This window comes from Calidris pugnax, unplaced genomic scaffold (genome assembly GCF_001431845.1).
Source record: "Calidris pugnax isolate Ruff unplaced genomic scaffold, ASM143184v1 scaffold44, whole genome shotgun sequence".
Taxonomy (NCBI): domain Eukaryota; kingdom Metazoa; phylum Chordata; class Aves; order Charadriiformes; family Scolopacidae; genus Calidris; species Calidris pugnax.
Window position 1 is genome coordinate 44,819,860 of NW_015094506.1, and position 26,838 is coordinate 44,846,697.

General features: G+C 36.5%; 1 protein-coding gene across 1 annotated transcript in view; it reads right to left on the minus strand.

The window, feature by feature from the left end:
* Positions 1 to 26,838, minus strand: part of KMT2E (lysine (K)-specific methyltransferase 2E) — a 60,405-nt gene that overhangs the window by 20,948 nt on the left and 12,619 nt on the right. The window contains exons 3-13 of the mRNA XM_014963369.1: positions 21,204 to 21,388; positions 13,223 to 13,334; positions 12,659 to 12,888; positions 10,824 to 10,904; positions 9,677 to 9,735; positions 6,002 to 6,174; positions 4,664 to 4,702; positions 2,809 to 3,021; positions 1,825 to 1,955; positions 633 to 750; positions 172 to 281 (exon numbers count right to left, since the gene is read on the minus strand). Of these exons, the coding sequence (XP_014818855.1) occupies positions 172 to 281; positions 633 to 750; positions 1,825 to 1,955; positions 2,809 to 3,021; positions 4,664 to 4,702; positions 6,002 to 6,174; positions 9,677 to 9,735; positions 10,824 to 10,904; positions 12,659 to 12,888; positions 13,223 to 13,334; positions 21,204 to 21,274 (1,337 nt within the window). The 5' untranslated portion in view covers positions 21,275 to 21,388. The remainder of the gene's footprint in view (positions 1 to 171; positions 282 to 632; positions 751 to 1,824; positions 1,956 to 2,808; positions 3,022 to 4,663; positions 4,703 to 6,001; positions 6,175 to 9,676; positions 9,736 to 10,823; positions 10,905 to 12,658; positions 12,889 to 13,222; positions 13,335 to 21,203; positions 21,389 to 26,838) is intronic.

Sequence of the window (26,838 nt, forward strand, 5' to 3'; positions counted from 1 at the left end):
CAAGAAGAACCTCTCCCCCCCCCCCCCCCTTCATTGTAAATACAGAGCTTAAGGAGCCCTGTTATTAAAGCATGCAAGAAAGTAAATGATACAGAAACAAAGGCACTCTGAATCGCAACATAACTTAATAAGCATTAGATGGATTTTACAACAGCATGCTCAAGTACTCACCAATTTCCATAATCAAAATCAAATGCTATAGTAATCTCTGCTCCCTTTGGAATGTTATGGATGGAGTAAATGTAAAGATGAATTGTTCCATCTTCTATTACATGCCTCACCTATATTCAAGAGAACATTATTATATTATCATGAATCAAGTTGGGCTTTTTTGTTTGTCAGGTTTTTTTTGTTTGTTTGTTTTTTGTGGGTTTTTCTGTTGTTTTTTCATTGTTTTGTGCTCCCTCACTCGGCCGGACGAGGACCTGCCGTGGGGGCGGAGGGGGACAGTCAGGGTGATGCCACCAATCCTTCTTCCCCCTCCTCCCCCCCCCCTTTTTGTTTTTTGCCCCCCCCCCCCCCCCCCAAAGTACCTCTATAGTAATTGTAGGGATTATTCAAATGATACACTGGGAAACTCAAGGAGAAGGGAACTTCTACGTAAATAAAACCTAATTTATGTATATGCTCACCTCCGCATTTGGCGTACATGAACGCCTGATGAATCGAGCTTCATTTCCAAAAGTCCTCGCATCAACACACATTTCTAGTCCATGGAATTTGGAATAAAACAAGACAAATGGGTATGGCCTGAAAAAGATACAAGAAAAACAGAGTTTTATCATGTATAAAGATGCCAAATATCACTTATTTCTCAGATTATTTAGCGGTATGATTCTGTTTGGTATGATACACCAAATTTGTGGGTTAATCTGAGAATGACACATCTGTATTTAAGATTTGTGATTCCAACTGGTACATTCTCCAAATGTATTCTCAGAATATCAAAAGTTTGAATTACAGCCCAGAATATAATTCTTCTGCATAGACTCTAAAGGGAGGAACAGTAACAGGGCAAGAACTAGACATGCAAGACATAGGGTTAACGTTCTTCATCTTTCTTAAACTTTTCTTATGGCAGGTCCTAAAATAAAACTCAGGTAGAAATTTGGTGCCTCATTGAATCATCTAAAAAAACAGAATAAAAACAACACCTCCACATCCCTGCTAACACCTCCAGTTATCACTAGCACCCAACCCTCCCAAAGAAAGGGGCATCTACTTTGCCAAGATGTGCTCTAAGTTGTGCTATTACAAGTGCCAGGGAACCCTTCCATCTTTACTGAGCAAAAAGCTCTGTGTCCTCTCCTCCAACAGGCTTCCTGCAATTTCTCAAGCAGATGTGTCTGTGCAGAGAATGGCAGAACTGAAAACGGTCCACAGGAAGAAGGTCGCAGTCACACATCATTCAGTAACTTAACCTAGAAAACTTTGGCAGTAAAACGGCCCAAAGTTGATCCGATTCCATTCTTGGCCTGATGGACTTAAAATCTATTTCTCTCACAAAAGAGAGAAACAGATTTGCCGTTACTTTCTGAGTAGAAATTGCCAATCTCTGGTTTAAGGTGCACAACTACCCAACTGAGAATGCAGAATCCTGTAATCAGGAAAGAACAAAGTAAGAGGAAACTACCTCTTGAACAGATCCCTAAGGACACTCAGAAGAGAAGGGGGAAATCAGATTCCAATTGCAATTATTTTCAACCAGACAACAGCAAAACACAAGGTACTGCTGGTAACTAAGAGCCACCTGTACTTGAGGCAAGAGTTCAGCAAAACAACATTTTAACAGTCACCTTATTAAAACATTTGGAATAAACAAACCTTTTAAAGAAATATCCATTAGCTTCAAATTGTTCTCTCAGCATGAACTTTCCTCTGTATTCAATAATAAGTGCATCAGGAGGCAAGTCTTTGGCAGCTTTTAAAATTTTCTTGTTTTTTTGCACGTAACTCTATAAAGACAAAAGTTAATTTATGAAGTATCATTTTCTACCATTTTTCTATTAATTTTAACAGCAGATTATACATTCACAGCCACTAAACAATTCTATGAACTAAAACATCCTCCTTTTTGTAATGAAACCTCACGCTGGTTTTGATCAAACTGTCCTGTTCCTCTACCAACATAACTAGTTATGAATTTAGATTCAAGTAATACTTCAGCCCTAGTTCTCCAGCACATGGCTGAAAACCAACAAATTCATGTTCTCACAATTCAAATACTACATCCCTCAGTGCACTTAACTCTCAACACCACTAGGACAAATTGCTGCAATGTTTTGCATAGCACTTCTAAAAGGCATCAACTCCTTTGAACAAAACAAAACATGCAAACGTAAAAGGACATTCATGATCCATTCAAGGTAACAGAACAGGAAAATAACAAAATAGTAATAAAAAAGAATACCAAGAGAGTCTCCAAATTTCTTATTTCCATATCTTTAGTCGGAAGGATGGCTTTTAATTAAAAACCAATACATACCCTGAAAATTAGTGAACTCACACCTCTCATAACTGTCATCTTGAATCAAATAGGAAGTAGCCTCTACGTAGGCAAAAGGCTCTGTAAGCAGGGATATTCCTCTAAGGAGGGTGTCCCATATGCCATGATGGTCTTTGAGGAAAAGAAGCAAAGATGCTTCCATTAATCTGCTACAGTGACTACTTCTCCTCAAGACTTCTGCTGTGAAATGCTAAGGTCTGTTATACGGACCTGATTTTAAGCCGGGTATTAACTGATGTTAAGGATAGAAAAAAGACATTGCACAATTTCTTTATAAACTAGAAATTGACAAAGCTTGTTACCTCTACTGGTGGTTTGAAAATCAGATTGCTGGTGCTGACTTCTTTTTTGTCATTTCCATTGCCTAATCTCAGAGCTATTTTTTGCGCCTCTCTCTGGACACCCTCACTGTACTGGTTATTATTTGCTTCTTCATAACGATCCATCCATGCCTTGATTTTAGTTTCCCATCCAAAGTTTGAACTGTCGGTAGGATCAATCTCTGGAGCTGAGCCCTAAAAATTAAAGTAAGCGACCAGATGTTACAAGGTAAAAAGAAGATATTAAAATAAAACAGTAAGTCTACAAAAAGCAAAATGAAGAGCAAAGGTATGCCACTGATTTAAGGGCTGGGGTAGTTTTTGGTTTTTTGGGTTTTTAAGGAAGTCGGTACAAAATTATGCATTATTTAAAAGCACTGTGTTCAATACAGTAGCATTACATTTGTCCTTGTATGAATTTTATTTCATAAATATCACCCAAGTTCAGGAATACATTCCCCCTTCAGTATGGATTCTAGCTTTTAGTCACATGAGGATGGAGACTGACATTACTTCCTCCCACAACTGCACTGCATCATGAATCTATGAGTGCAGAAGCTGGAGCGTCAGATCTCCCTTCCTACTAAACTTTTGTGGACATATGCAAATATAAAGAACTCCAGCTTCCATCCTGTAATACATAGATTTCATTTGCCCCTTTCAACTTCAAGGGTCATGCTGTATCTTTTTTCCGCTTCACATCACTAAACTTTACTCATCCTACACCTACTACATTAAGGTTGTGACTCTACTGTTACAGGCTTTGCACAGATCATTTCTCTCCCCCTATCTGTTCCTCACTAAACAATTTTCTTCTGCAATGCTTCAGATCCTTTCACTTTTAAAGAAAGTGCCGTTGTACCTCCAGACCTCACAAGCAGCAGCCAGGCTGCAGCCAACCAATGCTCCTTATGGACAGCAGCAGCCAACCAACGCTCCCTTTTCTATCCACCTGAGCAGAGACACTATTAAACATTAATAAAACAGCAAGCAGTTCAGCAAATCAATTTACCTCTTACCGATTACATTTCTTTTGTGCATCAAGAGAACCATATACACAACAGTACTAAAAAAAGGTGTGAGGCTAAGAAAACCATGAAAACACGCAATGGAACCTTACAAACACCATACTCAAAAATCACAAAATAAAGATTTTCTTCCCCAAGTCTGTCTGCGCTATTGGCAAGTCACACCTTATACATTTGAAGTATAAATTGTTCCCCACTTGTTCTTATATATTCCAGGGATGAAAAAAAAACTATTGGAAATACCTAGTTTTCAGACCATGCATATTTTTATCCCACAGAAAATTTAAAGAGTGCTGTAACACGTAGATCTTACAAAGCGGACATCTCAACACAATTCCTTAAGACTCACTCGTGCTAGTGTAGCGAGTCCCACCAGATGAATACATGGGGTTCAACACAGCTTAAACTCATTTAAAGTTTTAAAAGTTAACTTTCAAATGCAATATAGTAATTTCTTTCTTTTGCTGCTTAGATCTGTGAAAAGCTGGAGCTACTAAGTTAAAATGAGGTCTGCACTAAGTTTTACTCCCTTGCATAGCACAAACAAGCCCCAATTCCTCCACTGCCTCTTGAAAACCAAGTATTCTCAGAATAAAAATTTACACCACGTTATCTCAGTTAATTTACAGGACAAAAATCTAGTGCTCATACCTTATTTTAAAATTACTACAATGCATATGCAGTACATTAGTTATCAAGAGTATTTTACTGCTTAACATATAGCCCCAACTGCACTCTTGATGCTTCATGTTGTATCAAGTAATGTACAATTAAGGTTTAAAACAAAAACCAAACAAAAATCTCATTACCTTTACTCGTGAAGATTTCCTGGATCCTTCTCGAAATGCCTGAAACAACATTACATAGAATATTACATAATATACATTAAGAATACAAAATTCTTTGGAGGAAAAACAAAATCTCTTAAGGAATTCAAAATTACCAACAAACTGACAGCTTTCCAATGTGGACCATTATCAGTAAGACACGCAAGATGATGACAAAAGAACAAACTACGTTGAAATCTCAAGACAGCAGTATGTTACATCTTACAAAACAGAATTTAAAAGTCAATTCAGCATTCCAAACTAAGTGCATACTGTATGTCAGAGCAAGTAGACCAAGTACCCTCACCTTTCTCCCATATGACATGACTCTCTAGAACTTCAGAATTTAAGACAAAGTAACTGAAAACTTACCCACAGAATACCCCACACTTATCAAGCAAATCTGTAAATTGCACACATCCTTCACTACACTATTTGTGGAAAGAGGGGAGGGGGAAGCAGGTGTCACAGATGTCCTATAATGTTAACTTTTGAAAGTAGTTTGTCATTCTACAGCAATATCTCCTTCTTTGCATCACCTCAGACAATGTTGGGAGACAACAGAAGGTACCAAGTTTATATTCAGAACCATTCGTTGAAAAGGAAACATTTTAATCAAGATTTCCAAAAAGATACTGGTGACTAATTCTGACATCTAGTTTTAAAGGACAAAATTTTCATCCAAGCCAGTAAAACTGAACTGCAGAAAGGAACTTCTTAGCTTAGGAAATTCCATGTACTTTACTTCTTCACATGTATTATATTTGTCTTCACATATATTGTATTGTTCACAGCTGTAGCTAAATAATATAATGTCAGTACCCTGTTTACCGAAGTAGTTTAGTACCTAATTTTCTGACAGCCTACTTCCACACAATTTCAATTAAAATACATGCACATAAAGTCACATCAGGACAGCTTAAAGCAAACATTTCTGATCTTAAAACAATCCACAACCAAAGACTTTCAGACACATTCTTATTTGGGTATCTGAAGTCTGTTCTGCCCCACCTCTGACTACATCAGGTGGTCCAGTAAATGCGATTCCTCCTTACAAATTCTGTCTCAATTATAAAATTGAACTTTCATGACTAGTACATATTAACTGGAATTGGGAAAAGGTTGGGGGGAGGGGGGATGCAAGGGTAAACGGCAGGGAAGATTGTATCATTTACCCAGAATACTACATTTCAATCTAAACACAGGTAGTAAAATATTATTACTAACAATAAGTCTAATTTTTCAAACCACTGTCTCTTGATAAATCACACAGCTATAATTTACAACAGAGATATAAAAAGAGAAATTACATTTACTTACTTTTTTACATTTTGCTATGTTCTGTTCTTTTTCTCCACTTTTTTTCCTTTTCTTATCATTGACTTTTGTAACTCTTGTAGCAGTTAAAGTAATTGTAGTTGGTGTGTGTTGAAAAGCAGTATACAGTTCCACAGGAACCTCATCACCACTCTCTGTTGCGCTGGTATCCCCATCTTTAAAACAAAGAATATTCTTTAGTCAAATACTGTAGAAAGAACATTCACTAGTTACTCTACACCTGCTTTCAAAACACAAAAATGGGTACTGACAAATGCTTCAAGCATTCAAATGCCAAATTCACCAGCAGTTGCAACAGCCTAAAAATGAATGACCAATGAGAAGCTGGTAATTAACAGATGTTTGTAATACCAGTAAGAGAAAGATACCAGATTATTTCTGTTTTCTGAATGGAATTGTATCATCATATTCAATTATAAGCAAAATTAGAATCAGAACAAAAATGGTAAAAAAATTATTTGTTAACTTGTTCACTTATATATAGCTTTTACTGGTAATAGGGCTTTAGGATTCTCTCAGATGACTGTATTCTAGAGGGGATTAAAATTAATGAGTACCCAGCATTTCTTGTGAAGCCCTATTAATCAGTCATGTGTAAGTTGTAATTAACTATTTCAACTGCGATTTGCAGTGTCAAGTACCTTTTTCAGGGTAAATATGTCAATTTAGCCAAAAGCCTTCTCCCCTCAAAACACCTTAACAGTACCATTCTGCTACTCAGGGAAGAGAAAAAGAGAAGTCTATTTTACCTGTTAAAACAAGATCATATACAAACTGACAGAATTTTTTTCCTTTGTGCTGTGCACCCGCAGACCTAAACGCCAAGCCTGAAATTTAGCATTCATCAGCATTTATGTCAGACAAATACATTTCCTGACCTGAAACAGGATTACCCTAGTTCTGTCAAGATGAAAGGCTGTGAAGTATGGGAAGGATTGGAAGAGAGATGGTGCACAGAGATAGGAGACTACTGTTCACATGGGCTCAGTACAGACTTCTTGGATTTTAGCAGCTTTTACATATATTCTTCCTTCAGTAAATCTACTCCACACTAAGCAAGACTTCTTCTGAAACTGCACCGAAGCAGGCTTTACAAATACTTAATATGAGAGCAAATAAAGCATTTGTTCTGAGCTCAGAAGGACATCGCCTTAATCAGTGCACTCAACAGTCCTAATTCTTGAAACCTTCTTTACTAAATAAAGAACTCCAGCTACTGGTTACTCTGATTTTTCTTGCTTAACAGGATTCTTCTGTGCATAATAAGCAATCTAATTTTACCATCTTGGTTGTTCTTTTGAACAATTTATTAGGCACATAATTACACTTTATATATTAAGAGCTGATGAAGTTCTATGAATTTGTTTACATCTATGCTGGGACTATTTTCTGAACTAGCATAAATAAAACACATAGAAGAAATGTCTAATCAAAGAAGAATGAATAGCAGAATAACCAATGACTGAGAAATGAAAACCCAAGGGCCTCTTGAAACTGTCAACATTTGTCATCCATACACTAGTGCCTACAGAATTGTTAATCAAAGGCAAACACCTCCACCCGACCCCAGCCTCAACCCCCCCAAAAAACCCCCATAAAACACTGTCTTCCTTTGGGAAGCAACATTTCAATATTGTTGCCTACACTGCGCCCCAACTTACTGTAAAGAATAATTACCTCAACCTAACATATAATTACACAGAGTTGTTTTGAGACACTCCTTCCTAACCTACATAACCTGCTTTCACTTTGAAGAGCCTTAGTAAAGCACACTAAAGGAAGATTTTGCATCTTGGAAGGCAAGATACAAACTCTTCAAATTTCACAAGAAGTTATGGGCCAGAGTCATTTCCCCATAAGCAGCAAGTGATTTCATCAGCACTAGTTTCAAGACCAGACAGCTTGAAGCAACATTCTTGAACAAGTTACACATCTAGATACTACATCCTAAAAAATAAACGTAAAAAACTTATATAACACTAAATTAAAGGTAAAATCTCTTCAGTTCCTGCTAAGATTTTGACTCCCTCTCCTCCCTGAAGTTTATAGTAAATGATTAGATAATGTGGCTAAAAGTCATCTCTTAAGATTTGAACTCAGCATTAACTTCCCCTGTCCTGTATGTAAATTCAAGTTCATCCTTACAATATCATCATACCACTTAATAAGCTCATTAACTCAAATTATAAATGTACTTGTTCTATTATTTTAATAGATTCAGAAACATTTAATTTTAAACTCTACCAAAAAAAAAAGACAAATCTTAAGAGATGACTTTAACTCAGCATTAACTTCCCCTGTCCTGTATGTAAATTCAAGTTCATCCTTACAATATCATCATACCACTTAATAAGCTCATTAACTCAAATTATAAATGTACTTGTTCTATTATTTTAATAGATTCAGAAACATTTAATTTTAAACTCTACCAAAAAAAAAAGTGTACTATCTAGCAGGTCAGCCTATAAAGTTTGGTTCTGTTAAAATGAAAACAGGCAAAACAAAAGCATGATTGTAGTGTTCTAAGTAAGTTATTAATGACTTAAGGCAGCTTAGCACTGGACAGCAGAAAGTGCAACTGCACCAAGAAGCACTATTAAACCACATACACTTCTAGGCCACACCACACACTTCAGAATTTTCTGAGGGCGTATGAAGTAGGCAGGACGACCTTATCCACATGGTGTTTTTTAAAGAAATCCTAACACACACACACACTTGCACATACCCCAATACTTCAGAGACATGATTTGAAAGTAAAACACGTTAAATTTAGGAGGGTGACTTCTGTAATACTTTGAAGTATCACTTGCCAATCAAGAAACCTATGACACATTTTGGTAATGGCTGGACAGAACTCCTGAAAACTAGGCTGGCTGAGTTGTGAACTTCTATAAACAGTAGGAGAGCTATTTTCATAAAATATAGAGACTGAAATAGGCACTTACACTACAAGCCTTATCTAGTTACCAAAGGCCAAAAAAAAAATATGCCAAAACACAATATAATTGTATTACCTAAGCTTAGCAACTTTTCTTGTTGTCAAAACAAAACCAAAAACATAAAACATACCAACACACACACCCAAATCAGAACTAGGATTCCCTCTCAAAACTATGCTAGAATATTTTAAATCTCAATTATGTAATTCTTAGAGCCAGGAATATCACCTGCAAGGGATTAGTTTTAGAAGATTAGTATAAGGATATGAGTCGCCTATACTACAAAGGAAAAAATGACAGAGCTGTGAAATAATTTTTTTCCAGAAAGCGACTTAGTAACCCTCTCTTGTCATAGAAGATGAAACCTGAACCTTTTCCATCTTGTCTTCAGTAACTTACTCAAAGTAGTCATTATTATAAAACCTACATTCATTATTATGGAACTTTAACAATATTCAAACAGATTGAATTGTTCCACAATGATAAGAAAAAAAGCAGTGCTGACATCCTTTAATAAACACATGGAACTGCAACAATTCTGATATGATGTTATCTTACTAACGAAAAAGTCAAGTAAAAGGCACTGATTTACTGAACCTTATATGCAGAAGGCTATCAAAATTGCAGGAACTCTTTACACACTCTTAAGTCTATACAGTTGATATATACTTATTTTGTAACCTTTACCAAGGAAAGAACTTTAAACTTTACTCACCTGACATATTTTCCCTTTTCCTTCGTTGCAACAGCACTGCCCTTTCTTTATCTAAATTCCTGAAATTAAAAAATAAATTTTATTCCACCCTTCACACTAATGCATTAATATATCTAAGTACTGAAACACACCTTTTCATAGTTACCATTTTACATTGACTATTACAGAATCAACTGACTCGTTGAACTATCAGATACTTAGAAAAACATCAGTTGTGCACCATCCAGTTCCATTTTAATGCAAAACACATACAAGTATCAAAATCACTTGAAAACATAATGAAACTTGATAACTGAGAAGAGACAGTTGGTCCATAGATTACAGATAAGCAGGAACTAAACTATTTTCCCACAGATTCTTCAAAACAATTGTCACAATAAAAAACAAATATTCTATGACAACAAGGTCCAAGCTATTTTTCAGAAATAAAAGAATCATTTATTGGTAATTAAAGTGTTCTGAACACGCATGTCTTTTATTCACTGTTTAATTAACACTCTGCAACATAAGTAATGGGTAGCATTTTATACTCTACATCACAGGACAACTGTGATGACAGCCAGATATAATCTCCCTACCACAGAGTCAGAACAAAATGCCCTCCTTGTCATGTCATACGACTTCAAGTTTGGGGGGGGGGAGAGGGGAAGTGCACATGAATACTCATTCCAGAGCAAAAAATCCTCTGAGTGAGCACTGCAGCTGCAGCGTATTGGAATGGGGTCATAAAACCAAAAGACACCAAGAAATATTGGTGGGGCAGCTGACCTGAAAACACTGCTGCTAAGGGTTCTCAATGTTTAACCATCATGAAATGAAATAAGCAATGGATTGTCTATGTACTGGTCAGCCCGAAAAAGGATCCAGGAATCACTGCAATGCCAATAAGCATTTCAAGGGTTCATCCCTGCTGCCTAGTGAGGTAAAACAACTACCATGAGCAAGAGAACACAGACTAATAAGATCATCTGCATCATAAATGTAGCTCCTTTAACTAGGATTAGGAACTAGTTCCTGGAGTTAGGAACTAACTCCAGGATTGTGCTACACAGTCTGTGCTTCATCTGTTGGTTGTTCCACTACCTTCTCTTTTTTATTCTCTACTTGTTCTAGTTATTTAGATTTCAAAATCAAACGAACTACTCACCTTGGTTGACAACGTTCACACAGATATATGTCAGGAATATTCTGCCTGTCAATCCCCATGCAGTCAATGTGCTGCCAGACACTTAAAACAAAAAAAAAAAAAAAGAAAAAAACCATGTTTTTATTTTAAGTACCATTTTTTTAATTGTGTGCATAATATACACACACACACACAGACACAGAGAGCGAGCCATTCTTTTTTTCATCATGATCTTTACTCAGATTGAATACTGCCTAAAACTACATCTCAATCACTGTCTTCGCCACCACTCTGCTAGCTGATTTTCTATTCCACTGATCACTGTAATTCCAATCTTGTGGCTGTCTCCTGTTGTCTCTCTGCTTCTTTAGACTCATTTTCCCTCTTGGAAATTTTCCTCTAACACTGGAAATAAAAAATGGTAAATTATCACAATAGAGAACAAGATAGAGAAAATTACCCTCAGCAACAAGACTTATGCTTTATGTAGTAACAGGAGTTTTGTTTTTAAACAAAGATTACACGTCCTTATAGAAAAATATATATTATTTTTATTCTTATATAAAAATCTATATATACACAAATATATGGTTTTATTTACATATATTTTAATAGAACATGTTTTTATACACACATCATGACTGGTAGCACTGTTGTGCAGCACAGCAAGAGCTTCAACTGCTTCCTGCAGTCAGGGATGAGCAGCTGCTTGCTAGACTGAAGGCTAACCTAGGACAGTGGTTTATGCCCATCCCCACATTGCTAGAAGGAACTAGGACACAGAAATCATTGCTGTCCTCCCACTTGTGAATTTATCACAACTTTCTCCAACTCTTCACAGAGAATCTCTTCTTCAAAAGAAGCAGACTCTACCTAACTGGAGGCTGCCTACAGCTCCACTGCTGAAAGAATATATAAATAAATTTTCAAAATAAGGGAAAAGGTTATCAGAATCAAGGACCATCAAAAATTAATAACAAGCTTGTTACGTAAGCAGACAGAAGAATGCAGCTTAAATTAAGGTTTTAATTAGCTGTAACAATAATTTTAGAAATACACAACAATTTAATAAATTCAGAGCATTCATTAAGTGTACTGAATGCAAAAATACAGGCTAATACTGATTAAATCCAGAAACATGAGATTTGTTTTCTTCTGCTAAGTTTATCGGCTCTAAAAATTTTTAAGCTCATTTTTTCAAGTTCAAGTATTTAATAGCAACTACTTATTTTATTATGATCAAGTAGGAGTTTAAGCATGAACACAGGAGTTCAAACACTTAACTTCAGCTTCTCCAACAAAAACCTAGGTTAGTCTTCTCATAGTTATTAAAATGCTTAAAACTGTCATTTGAAAACGAAGAGTTCTTATCAGAAAGACCATGCACAGATATGAGATATTTGAGAATTTTCTGTCAGATTATTTTGCATCCTGCAAGTTACGGGATTTACATATATGTAATTTACTGAGATGCTTTATTACTCAGTACATGCAGACTAAGAACCAAACCCTAGGGCTTTATTCCACCATATTAACAAGTAACTTGGACAAAATAGCAAAGAGATATCCTTTTTAGAGGGGAGAAACATACCCTTATTAAGCAACAATGCACAAGTAACTGCATGAACAAATTAATGGAGTAGTCAAGACAGACTGGAATAAGGCATAAAATACTCACTGGTCTTAACCAACTACCTTGCCTGTTAGAAAGTCATACAACCTTCAAACACTGTTTTGATGGAAGGAAATTTCCTATGACTCAACACAATTAAAACACCATTTAGTTACAATTATTTTCAGTACAGCTTTTAGTTTTAAGTCATTTTTACCTTTCAAATTAATTTAATATTCGTTACCTGCACTTGTCACAACAGATCATATATCCATCATCATGTGTAAAGCCACAAATGCATCTGGTAATATCAGTTCCATAGCTTCCATCCTCTGACGTGCTGATGGTAGTAGCACTGGAGGTTTCATCAAAGTTGGGAGTGGTAAATATGCCTACTTCATTCTTGCTTATAAGCACTGATGGAGGAGGAGAAGCTGGAGGCGTTGGAGGAGGCCGAGCACCATAGTTATGGTCCTAGATTTTTGTAGAAAGAGAAGTTACAGCTCTTAAGTGTTCATACACTGATGGTTATTTAAGCCAAAGTATAAGAGTTCACTTTATAAAACCTTCAGAGACTTATTTTTTGGTAATAGTTTAAAATTTTGTCATTGCTCATTCTTGATCTTTATCTTCTCAATTATGTTTTACATTTAAGTGCACTATGTTCTATTCTAATCAACCATCTTCAGTCAAATTACCCAACTCCCAATAAGACATAAAAGTGTAACCATGAATCAGAGTTTTTCCAGTCAAGAACATCAGATTTTACATAATCTATTTTATAAAGAATACTTAGCGTGAAACTTACTGCATAGGGCAAACCAATGTAACTGTGTGAATGCGAGCTGCTGGTATACAACTGGTGCGGATAACTGTTCGATTTTTCAACTACCACAGGGCTAGCTTCTACAGATTCTGGTCTGCAAGGCAAAAGACAGAATAATAATAAATACAAATAATATGTAATTTATGTTATTACAGATACTTGTTGCACAACTTCTAATTAATTGCCTGATGATCTTGTTTAAAGGTGCATACAAAAGGGGGGGAACACCAGACTCACACCCCCCCCAGTTACTCCCTCATCCAAAAAAAAAAAGGAAAGCCAACCCTCTTCTCTCATTTAAAATGAAGTTTCCAGAGCAGCAGAAAACGTATGCCTCTGTAGTTACAAAATTTTTCTCAAAAAAAGTGCACATTGAATCACGTGCAAAAGGGGGACAGAAAAGCATGTCACACACTTTGTCAGGGAGCCATCAGTCTGTATGCCCAAGCGTACAGAGTTGTAACAGAAGGTGTGCAAAGGACTCCAGCTGAATGATGGCAGAGGGTAGAAGCGGTAATTCAGAGCTGCAAACAGACAGAGCCCTCAGCCCTGCGCGGCCAACGCTATTCGATTGTGCAGCGACACCTAGCGGCAGCGTGAGTGCACCACCCGCGGCCGCCCAGCCAAGCAGGGCTGTTCCTACACACAGAAATCAAAGTTCGCAAGAGGTTTTGTAGTGCAAGGCAGTCCCTTCTTCAGTATACAATCTAAGGTCTATATGCACTGAACCGCAACATGAAAGACAGGAAAGATAACAGAATACTAAAGTGCAAGAAATTATACCTTCATTATCTTTCCTGAGCAGTTACATTAATGCATGCAAGCATATATATACTCTCACGACTGAGACACTTTTATTCAATAACCTGTGGCTTCCTCATTGCACTATGATTCAATCACACCAGGACAACCTTCAGATGAACCCAGAGTTACCTAGTTGCATTCTGGGCTTTTCTCTTTGGTTGACTGGCTTTAATACATTGAAAGGAATAGCAAAACATCAATATCTAAAACTGAAGTGACTTTTTACTTGCCTCACAAATCAAGCCTGGTTCATTTGTCTAATTTGAGTTATATTATACTTGAAGTCTATTATCAATCATAAATACCTTAATTCCTTGAACTAACTTTTTAAATAAAGTTTGTTTTACTGAACCTTTTAGCTCAAGTGGGTATCACTCTTTTTTTCTTAGACATCAAGATATTAGGCAGAGGCTCTTCTGTTATGCCAAGTGATACTAGTTTAATCTAAAAGGATACCAGCAACTTCTCATTTTGGTAACATTTTTTTCTCAGAATATAATTAATCATTAGCTTTCTGAAAACACCACACAGTATTTTCATGTCTACTTGAAAGTGTCCTACTAACATTTTTGGTGGCCCATTTTTCCCTTAGGTTTTCCCCATGTGAGGTTATCACGTGATAAAATTGTTTAAAAAGAATCACTAGTTAAGAACACCAGTGGGTGAAGACTTTAGTTTCTACAGTCCAAAGAAAAAAAAAGTCTTTTTAAGAACATCTATGTCTCTAACAGTCACCAGTTGCACTTTTTTAGGTACCGCACGAACACGTGAGTGCACAAATCACGTGACAGGCTAACATTAGAACTACAAGTTCAGACCAGCATGAGACAAAAACCAACTCTGACAACACCTGTCCTTCATTACCTCATAAACCCAGAAGATTCCTCATTTACTCTCTTAGACCACTTCTCAACTTGAAAACAATTTCGTTCTGTTTGTTGGAAATTATCTTCTATAGGCAGCTAAAAATTTGCCAGGTTAAAACCCACCAAAGTTGCAAAAGGTGTGCCTTTCCAACACATTTGCCTTTACCTCTTTACTGACATAACATATTTGTGTGGTCATCATTCACCACTAGTGTCACCCAGTTAATCCTTCTGACAATACAGCAATCAAAATGGCAATAAATGAGGCATTGATTATCCATCCATCACGGCTAGGGCAAAAACTAACTTATCTTTCTCCAGTTCAAGAGGGTTCTGATCACTGTATTGCTTCTACTGCTATTTACTGAATGGGCAAAGCTGTAGCACCATTATTCTTACCCACTACTTGCTCAACCTAAGTCTCATTTGCTTAGGTTGGAAAATACTCAGTTTTCCTAACAGGAAAGCTTACTGATACAGGACAGGGAGGGGAATTCAGGTACAATCCATCTTTCAGCAATGCCACAATTAACTTAGGAGAGTTTCCTTCGCTAAATAATAAATATTACCATGACGTAAATACCAGCTACTTCAACATGGGAACATTCAATGAAAGATAACAGAATGGAAGTGTCCTAAAAAGAGAAGTAATGCCTATTTCAACAACTGACTACAAAAATTAAGAAGTTATTCTAAATCTCCTGCAAAGTATGAGGCAAGACAATACACCCTACTCCCTAAATCCATTTCTACCTGCTCTAGCAGCTAATAAAGAGAACCAAATTTAACATTTAGAGGCGTAACAGCTGTGAGAAGCAGTAGCATTAAGCTTCCAAAAGCAAGATACAACAAACACATTTCTCCACAACTATTTTAATACTCATGAAACAGATTGAGAGTACATGGTTAAAGAGGAAAAAGCTCGATTTTACTTGAGCAAGGACAGCCAGGAAACGGATGGGAGAAAATCAGGTGAAACACAAAGGCAATTAAATCTTTGTATTACTTTTTTTTTTTTTGATGCAAAGACAAAATTGGAGCAGAATCAGTTTTCAGCAAAGCTTTTTTCAAATGCTTATCCACAGGAGCCACAGATACTTTTTTACATTTTAACAGATTCTCACCAGAGCTTTGAATGTAACTGTTACTGTTCTATTTATCCACTCAAATGCTACAGCAGGGTGGCAAACAGCGTGGAGAAGACTGAGAAATATGGGGAGGAGGTGGTGGAATGTTCACTGAAGCTAGAAGTTAATCATCTTAGGTTTGCTTTACAGTCAACAGGAAAGTGATATTCATCCCATAAGCAGTACAAAATGAGTATAATTTCTCCACAGAACTACAGACAACCTTTTAACTTTGGCAGACAGGTCTGCCAACACTCTAATATGCCCCTCACCAAGCTCCTTGTTACCCCTCCTCTGCCCACTATGTGGATAGTCCTGACCTTAAACAGAAAGCACACCCTCTATACTATTACTTGTCAAAAGGTCAAGGCCACCTTCCCAAATGGGCATCTCAGAATTAGAGAGTTTTGTGATTAAATACCTCTTCATAAAATATTTAGTTGTACAGCAAATTAAAGCATGAGATGCCACTTCATTTAAAAATAAATTTTTAAATTTTTTTTTTTTACTCAAGTGGCAGGGCTCAAGTAGTTTGGTACTACCCATTGTATTATAGACACACACACCCCAAGTTGCACCATTGGCATTGTTACAGGAATCCCAAAAAGCAAGTTTTCAGGAAGAAAACGTGTAAGCGTTTAGATCAGAAAGAACGCTATGAGGTTTGCCTTGCTTTTCAATGTAAGCCAGTTCTTTAACAGATTGAGGTAATAAGCTTGTCAGTCTTCTGAGCACATCACATTTTTAGCTTCACCTCAAAAAACTGCACCCTTAATGTCTAAGGGACATATTTATCATATTTATAGTTTTCATCAAAACGGAAATGTTTGTATTACAATACAGTGTATTTGAAGTTAGACCAAAATCCTAATATTATGCCCTAAAATAGACAAATATTACCATGATAAACTGATCATGATGTTTTGCTAAAATGTCATATTTATTTGTTAAGTGTTATGATTAGCAATTCAAAACTGTGCAAAATATTCACAAGGAGCAAAATTAAAAGCACCACAAGAAGAGCTTCCCCCATGCTCTTGGGCTGCAATGATTTCAGACATTCCTGTAACTTGAAAACAGGAACATACTATTTTCTCAAACAAATAAGAAATATTTTTTTTAATATTTTTTAAAAATCTTCAAATTTTCATTCTGCAAATGAAACAACTCATATTCTGGGTCATTTCTGACTGTTCTTATTTAAAAGTACAATGCTAACTGAAAATATTCTGCACATGGCCAGCAGATGGCATTGGTGATGAATTAAATAAGCAACACATGAGAACAGATAGTTTACAAAAACTCAGTCCCTACAAGCTTATAGTTAACCTATATCAAGGAAATCAACTATCAACCATTCTAAGCTGTAGGCAGTTCTTCTTTAAAAAGTCTCGTCTCCCCAAAACCACTTCTTTCAAATACTGTTTTGTTCCTGATGGTGCAATAATGGAGGAAAAAAAACAAAGGAGGGCTGGGGGGAGAGGAAGGGGAGGGGGAAGAGTGAGTAGCTTTTGACTAACACCTGAAATAGTCAGTCCTTAAAATCTGGGGCCATTTACCACTTCTATTAAGATGTAGCTAATTCAAATGGAAAAAAAAAAAAAAATCTCACTTAAAGGAAAATTTCCAAAAGCAGGTGGGTATCCAAGCTTTAGGTTATGAAAACTTAATAGTACTTCCTGAAAACATTTATCAAAACTCCAAATGAAACCTCTTGTTCCCAAGCACACTTCAGCAGCAGCAAACTGCCATACACCAGTTTGAAAGGCCTAATTTTCAAGGAGTTCAGGTTTGTTTTCCATTTGCACCAACACACCTGAGCAGTATCTGGCTGAAAGTCAGCTCAGATACTATATTTTGTATGAAAACCAGTTATTTTTTATTTTCAAGACGATTTATCTAACCATACACATCTCATGGGCTTCACTACCTAGACAACAAAGAACTGAGTGCTGCTTCTCTGCCAGAGTGAGTTCTGCTACTTAAGCATCTCGTAGCAGGCCCTACATGTATAGGCTGGCCCGATGCTGTCTGTAGGAACTGGCAAGCTTCCCATTGCCCTAAAATACTTTTAAAAAAAAAAAAAAACAAACCCACACCTATTTCAACAGCAGTAATGGGAGAGTAGGTTTTTATTTTCTAAGACTACGGAAGAAAATATCATGAACGCTTGGATATTGAGCTCAATAAAATGATCTATATACTGTGGTTAACAGGTTCATTATACAGGCATTGTCTCTAAAACATATGCAGATATTAAAACCAGTAGAGCAGTACCATCAATGTATTTCCCAATGCATAGACTAGCTTAGAACATGAGTATAAGCTAACACTCTCTAAAGTCAGGAAGATCATTTTCAACTTTCCAAAATGGCTGGCTCTGCTTACTATTTTGAGGTCTTTAACAGTAAGTAGTCACGCATATTCATTTTCAGTAACCCATTTACAAATAAAGGCAAAATATTTATGCATTCTGACTACTATGGCACTACGAACTGGAGAGCCCACTGAGGTGCCAGTAACAGAAGAGACATACTATTTCACCAAATTTTTCATTTTTAAGTTGTTCTCCACATAGGTATTTGCTACTGTTATTAAAATAATACTGCGATGTGCAATCACATAAACTACCCACCTTTTTGACAGGCTTAACCCTTAGTCTGAAGCACAAGGAAAAATCCCTGAGCACTAAGAGATGGCACTAAGCTAAGAGTGTTTTCCTGGGCTCCTTCTCCTACATAATCAGGTTGGCCATTCCCCCATTCTTGTGTTTGCTCATGCTTCAGCAACTGATGAAGCAATATCAGACCTGTCAGTAACAGTGAAGAATTTCCAACTCCGCCCTCTTGGGAAAGTCCCAGAACTTGCTCAAAGACAATCTACGATTGCTGTCAATACAATCATATCCAACATGCTACTCTCTGGAAGACAACATACAAAAACTAGGTAAATCACACAGATGGTGACAGAAAAGGTTTACAACTGTATCTGCTGGTAGGCTAGGGACACGCCTTCATGTCACACTTCTTTAGTGACATGGCTTTTAAATCAGTGTTAGCAAAATCATGCAACTACACCTCTTTCAGGCTAAGAACAGCAGAGACAACACGAGTCAATCTAACTGGTAACAGTCACTTAACATCTGAGGAAAAGCAGTTTCTAACTGGGTCGCCATGCCATAGTTATCAAGCAAATAACACACTGTGAACTCTATCTTGTTTATATTAACAACTATATTTATTTATTTTAGTCTCAGCATGGCATGCTGTGTCTGTAAGGAACGTCAGCAACCTCAGGAATCATGACCTTCTTCGAACATAAAAGAAATCCACAGGAAAAGATAATGAAGACAGCTGTGAACGGGTCACTCAAGTTAAAAAAATTTTCTGCACCAAGGAAACTAGTACTCATGATGAGATCAACAAAACAACTTTACAAATTTAATGTGACAAAAAGCTTCAAATTGCAAATTTTGTTTTCTTCAGATAAAGGGTGCAAAGCTAGAATAGCCTCATATGTAATTGAAGGCAGAGGAGAGAAACACCCCCTTGAACAGCTGTTCGAGAGTTGTGCTCACAGTGTGTAACATTTCTTTCAAAGTTTGGAAGAAAAGCCATTTGCTTCTTAAAGGCAGTGGTATTACTTCACACACTCTCAAGCAAAGGCTGTGTGTAAACTAAATTCATGTTAGTTATTTTATGCACCTGTTAAATGAAGGACCACTTTATGAAGTTTATTTTTGACTTATGAAAGACTTCAAGCATCTATGTAAAGTAAGTCTAGTCTATTGTTTCAGTATCTAAAACAAACAAATGTATTTTTGTGGTAACCAAAGACAGGGGCAGTCTTCAACGTCACTACAGAAATGCTAAGAGGAAGGCAAAGAGTGGTTAAAAAATAAATAAATCAAGAACCAATTTAATATAAATGATTAATTTAATATTTTTTGTTAGATCCAAGAAATGAACTGGGTTCCCCCCCCCGCATATGCAAAGAAGTATACAAAATTCACTGTGGCTTACACAAACTCTCTTGACCTTTAACATCCCCTTTAGTATCTTTTGACACCCATCTCTTCCTAAAAAACTCACCTGCCATATATTCTACTAATGTAAAAGCAACTAAGAAAACAGGGGGAAAAAACCAATCCAGATACTATTCTGAAATACACAGAGCTCAGTGGCGTCACATACCCATGGTGCACTGTTAACAGCTGTAACACCACTGTGGTCATTTAACTCTCAAAGAAGAAAGTTGCCCAAAACGTTATTTGTCTTCTCATAGCCAGGTCAGTAAGACACACACAGAAAGACATTTGTTTGACAGGAAAAATCTCCAGTCAGTGATTAACTATACCTAAACTCTAGTCTACTAATACTCTACAGATTCAGATGCCACTAAAGGAAAAACAAAAAAAAACCAAACCAAAAACACACACACCACAACAAACCACCAACCCCCAAAACCCACCAAAAAACCCCAAACCGATCCCCTTCCCCAAAACACCCCACCTCCTCCCCAGAAACAAACCTAAACCACACAAACCCCAGGCATTAACTATGCTTCTTTCATGCAAAGGAAGAGTTTCTTGAATCAGAATTTCATGGGCTCTTTGTAATACTTTACACACTGTTATCCACAGCTACTAACTGAAATGAGTGATTAACAAGTCAATTTCTCCTAATTTTTCAGTATTATGTACTTTTGTGAAGACATGGTATTACACAATTAAGCTAGGCCTTCAGCTTTCAAAAATAAAGGCACCCGTGTTTAATTACTACCACTTCCTTTTTCCATTTACCATGCCAAACGAATCTACCTTTCTAACACGGGAAATCAAAAATATTTTTTTTAAATATAGTTAAAAGGAAACTGAGATGGTAAAATATTTTAAGTATGAAAAGCAAACCACACAACATCTGTATTTCTCAGTCTGATAAGCAAAAAAAGCATCTGTAGAACAGGTTAGCATTTCTCCTTTGCCCTCCCTGAAGAGGAAGAAACTAACTTAAGAATAAAGTAGCAGTTACTAATTTAAGTAATTAAAGATTCTATAAAACTAAAGAGACTCCCAAGTCCTCTCCAACTGTATTCAAAAATACTAGGGAAAAAAAATAAAAACAATAAAAAGGTAAGAAAACTTACAAATTACATTCACATACTTACTCTGAGCCTGCAGCCATTTCCAAATAAGAAGTATCTGCTGTGTCAACCCCCAATGGGATCACTATGCTCATGACGTTCGTTTCTGATAAATTCGATTACTACGGAGTCCTATGCATTGGTATCCAAAACACTGGGGCATGCCAGCCACAGTGCTCATTGCAAACATCTAAGTGCATCCACAAACCCTGTTAAAAAAGAACAACAAAACAAAAAACAGAAGAATGAGTCAGTTCATTTTAAAGCCAGGCAATTTTACATCATGTATTTAAAAAAACCAAAAAACACACACACAAAAATCAAATACACTTTTATCTGTCACAATGACTTCCTTAGTTTTATTTTACACAAGCAAAAGGAAAACATTAAATCTTCTTTGTAAGTTCCTAACTTCAAATAAACTTATTTTAAGAGAGTGTACGAGAGATCTTACGTCCTGAACTTAAGAATATTATGAACTTACAAAAATATTATTTCAATTGGTGATTAAAAATAATCATTCATCATCTTCAGTGAGGTGACAAAGATTTATAGCAGACTTACTGAATGCCAACTACATTTGCTCACTGCTCTATATTGCCAGAGCCCAGTTGGTGCAATTTTCAATAGAAACCTGATTATAGAATTTTTCAAGTATTTCTTAAAGACCATTGCACACTTTTGTTTTCCACTTTAACTAAAAACAAATTTCCATGTCCATGATACAAACTAAGGCTGTCAAAGGAAACAATACCATAACTTCCATTCTGTATTTTTTAAACCAAAATCATTTTAATGATTCACAATAATGATAAGAAACAACTTTGATTTCATTTTAATAGATCGCCATCAGAAGATATTATACCCATTGGATCCCACTTTAAAAAACACACACCACCAAATCTTCTAAGTAGCAAACCAAAAAGAATCAGTAATAGTTTTTAATTGTAAAGCAAAGCTACAATCTACTTGATTTGCACAAGTCAATACAACAGTCCTACCTGTGTGCCAGTTATCACTAGTCTCCCACTCCTCTTTCCAAGCAGGGAAGAACACCCAACCAAGTACAGGAGAGGAAATGCATGTAGCACCTCAGCTGTCTCCATTCACAGATAAGTAAACTAGTGCACTTTTACACCCCAGTAAAGGCAAGGTTTTCCACAAGTGAATTGAAGCAAACAAACTGAAGCAAAATACCTCCACCTGCAATACCTGCAAAATGAATAACTGCAAACTCCTTCCAAAATGTCAAAATTGCAAGAACACAGACCACTTTGCAATGAAGCACACAGAGTGCCTAATATATACCACCCTGCCATCTGACACAGTGTAGTACCTTAGTTGAAGTCCACAAAAGCCCAACAGTTTTCAGATCAACATATTTCAACAGACTCACCCTTGCCAAGAAAAAATTAACAAGCCTACAGTGAAAAATTGAGTACTTCTTTAAAAGACTTCAGAAAGCATTGTGGACTTAAATCTGTATTTTCTCCTTTTATTTATGACATCAGTATCTTCAGGGTAAGTCACACTTACAGGACATCTCTTAAGGTACACACTGGCACTGAGTCTTCCTCTAACTTAAATTTTATCTTACTGCTGAAGTTTGGCAATTAACATCAAACACCTCAGTATACTTTTAAGTGCCTAAACCTTCTACAGTTCATTCGCCCTCTAGACAGCAGAAGTCGTATTTTGGTCCCACTGCATAGGTCACCAAATACAATGAAGTAGAAAGCAACTCGACCAACAAGCCGTTGGGATATCTTGCTTTTCTCATTTAAATACTGATCATTTTCTTATCAAATACTAGAAGTGTCAAAGTGTATCAGTAGCTATGCATAAAATTAAGGAAACAACATACTATTTTCAAGAATAAGCAGCAAGAAAAACCTGTTAAACCAAAAGCAGGTATAGAACATTTTTAGAAGCAGACGCAAGAGAAACCCCAACCCCCTCTTAAGAGTTTAAGTGAACACTCATTCTGCCACCATATAGTTGACTCTATTCATAGGGTAGAGACCTGAACGGCCTCATCTACAACTTGCAGAACTTCAGCTTACCATTTAGTTCTCTTCTGAAAAAGTAAAAAAGTTTGTGTTAGTTCCTACCCAGTAACTGGAAGGAAACCATCAACATTTTTAGTCCAGGTAAATTGGCTATCACAGGTTAAGGGTTGTTGCACTACCAACTATGCTAACAAATCATTAGCATGGTAGAGATTTGATTTAATTCTTGTAATTATAGAATTCTAAAAAAAGTTTTAGTTTGTTTCAAAGTAGGTCTAAAAGACATACTGGACACCACTGCCTGGGATCAAGATCCTCACTTAGAGACATTTCTTGCACTTAAAATTACTTTGGTTGGTGCTGTGGTTTTTCCTAACTGAATTTTCTTTAAACACTTCTGACCAGGTAGAGTAACAACCAGAAATTAACGTAGGCAAAAACACCCGGAAGACTGATGGAAGTGAAGAACCTGCCTTAGACAGCTGCCTCATGGGTGATTACACCTGCAAACTTACACAAAACAATTGCAGGTGCCCAAGCATCATATATTCAAGTGGCCTTTACTGTCAAACACAGAAAGAAGAGATGCAGTTACCAAACCTTAGAATCAAGTGAAATTCAGGGCTTTTTTTTTTTTTTTTTTTTTAAAGTAACACAGAAAAAGAGGAGAGAGCTATGTGTATGTTTTTAGAGCTATGTATAGACAATCAATCTCTAATGCATGGCCCAATTAATGCCAACATCCACGACCAAGCAAATACATCACCACTCTTATAAGGAAAAAAAAAGGGGGGGGAGGAATGGGGTAGATGGGAACAAAGCCAAGATAAAGTTCTTTCCCTACTACAAGGATTGAAATACATCTTTAAATCTTAGTCAGAATACACTCAAAAATTCCAAGAGACTAATCTACACTGAATAAAATCAGAGACTTTTGGAACATAAATTTATTTTGCCAAACAGCATGAAATAGAAGTTGTTTTGTCTAAAGGGAAGTAGACTATGATTGTAATACTACCTCATTATTTTTTACCACCTTAAGATTTCATGTCTTCACCACACACACATAAAGCCCTCCAATGCTCTTCCTCTGCCTATAGTTAAGCATGGAAAAATGGAGGCAGTCACTGGCTTGCAATACCTACGCAGACAAGTTAATTCAAACATAGCTCATTATTTATAAGTAACCATCCTCAACAAATTCCTGTAAGGGAGGGAGGGGGGAGGGGTGATGACAGGAATGACCCAGGATAAATTCATTACACAATGCCCACTCATTAACAGAAGTGTGACCTTACAGGCCATCCAATGGTGAACACTAGACTGGTATCGGATTTGAGATGAAGGAAAATTATTATTTTCTGTCATGTCCAAACCAAAAGTATTGTCATGACACACTAAAATATTCCTAGTATTCCTACTGGATTATACTACAAGAATTGGGAACTTCAGAACAGAAAATAATATAACCACTGGGAAACTTTCTTCCTTACTCATCTTAAAAGTGACTGCTTATCCTTTGAAGCTAGGTATTTTAGATGAGTCATAAATTACTGTCTGCCATCATAATATGGTACTTTTACCCATCTATTTCAAGTCATTCTTTCAGAACTCTGACAATCTGTCACTCATGGCCTTCTAAGAAACTGTTTTCTTAGGTGCATTTCATTTAAATAATCGGCCAGGAGTAGAAAGAAGGGTGCTAAAGTCTTCCTACAATCCAAGCAGATTATACACAACTTAGTGTTTTAAGAAAGTCTTCCTTCAAGCAGTATGTGAACTTGAAAATTAGAAAGACCACGCTGGTTTGGTCCACTTAAGTGGACAAAGTCTAGTATAGTTAAAAGGCACTACATAAAAACTGCTGGTCCAAAGTTCAATAATCAGCTCTTCATTTGGCGAAGTAGCTCATCTACTATACCTTAATCTCAACAGCAGAGGACCTCCAATTTTGTTAGGAGCCACTCTCATTCTTTTCGTGATAACACACTGTAAGCTTTGAAAGAATTTTGGCAATTTCTTAGACTCATCAGATTTTCTTCATTACCACTCCACCAGCACAGCTTTATTATGTGAAAACATATTCCCTATTTGAAAAAAAATTTGCTTTTATTTACTTGCAGTTAAAGAGTTTATCTGGTCCTAAGGGTACAGTTTTCATCTTTAAAAACCATAAAAATTTTTGTTCAATCCGGTTAAAGCATTTATCTTGAGCAAGATCAACTTGTTCCAATTTATCACACTTTACCACTCAATCACACTGGTTTACATTTTCTATGGCAGCTCTTTCTCTGTCCCGAGAACACACAGGCACTTTTTGACTTAATAGACGACATATTAAGTATAAAATATTTGAAGCCTCACCATACTTCTCATGATCCACTTTGTCTATGACACCAGAACCTTTTTTTTTTTAATAACTGTGCTCTAACAACAGTATACTCAAATTATTAATCTGTGTGGCTTTATACAAAGAACATCATTTATGCATTAAACAACAGAAAATAAGTTACACATTATCCCTGAGGTATTCCACTTACACAACATTATTCTGTGGTCTAACGAAGACCACATGTTTCCTTTCTGCCATGTCCTTTTAAGATCAATTGTGTGACAGCAGAAAAAAAAAAAAACCAAACTTTTTCACTGGTATACGGAAAAGGCAAAAAAATAAAACTAACCACAAACATAGAGGGCTCAACTCTTGAATCAGAAGGTAAACGGATAATCTCCTGAAATTACATCAGTATTTTTGAACCTAATCCTACAGGGCCCAAACATTCAAAACCAAGTCCATGATCAGATGTTGGCAGAACAGAGCTCCAGGCCTACTCTATCAGCATCTCTTTTTTTCCGTCCTTCCACTCGCTTCTTGTAGGACCATCAAAAGCTACATAGAACAGTTTCAGGAAACAAGCAGATGATAGATCACCTAGATAGAAAGTACACTTGAAAAATAAGAACTTGAAGCCTAGCCAAACTGTCCAGATGACTCTAACAAGGTTTCATAATCCTAGCTATCAATCACCCCCTCTAAGTGTCAAGAGCTCAGAAATTCTTCCACAGCCATTCTCCGTGTAAGTTTTTTTGGTTGGTGGTTGTTTTGTTTTGGTTTTTTTTCCTCTAAGAAGGTAGGAAAATTATTTTTTAAAAAAACATTTAAGTACTTTTACTTGCATTTAGTGTATAAACTCAGAAACTGAGTTCCCATTACGTACATTCAAACAGAAGGTAACATAAACCTTATCAGAGAACTTTGACTTACCTTTATTTTTATTAATAATGAAGCATATTTTTCAAGCTAGAAGAAACCAAATAGTACTTGCTGTATTGGGAAAGGTACAATTCATATGGTTAAATGCTACATTGGTAGCTCACCTCTGCAAGACATTTACCCTTTTTTAAGAAGGGAGAGGGAAGAGAAAATATGACCAAGAAGCCTGCTAGAACTTACGCCATACGCGTAAGAATACTAAAGCTCTCATCTGGGTGCACAGAGACAAAACTTTTCATAAAAAAAATAAAGGATAAAAGCTGGTGGCAGCACCAGTGACAACTTTTTGCCTTAATGATAAAGAAATCCTAAACAAAAATATATCAAGATACTATCATATACTTATTACAACAAGGTCGGGGGGGGGGGGGGGGGG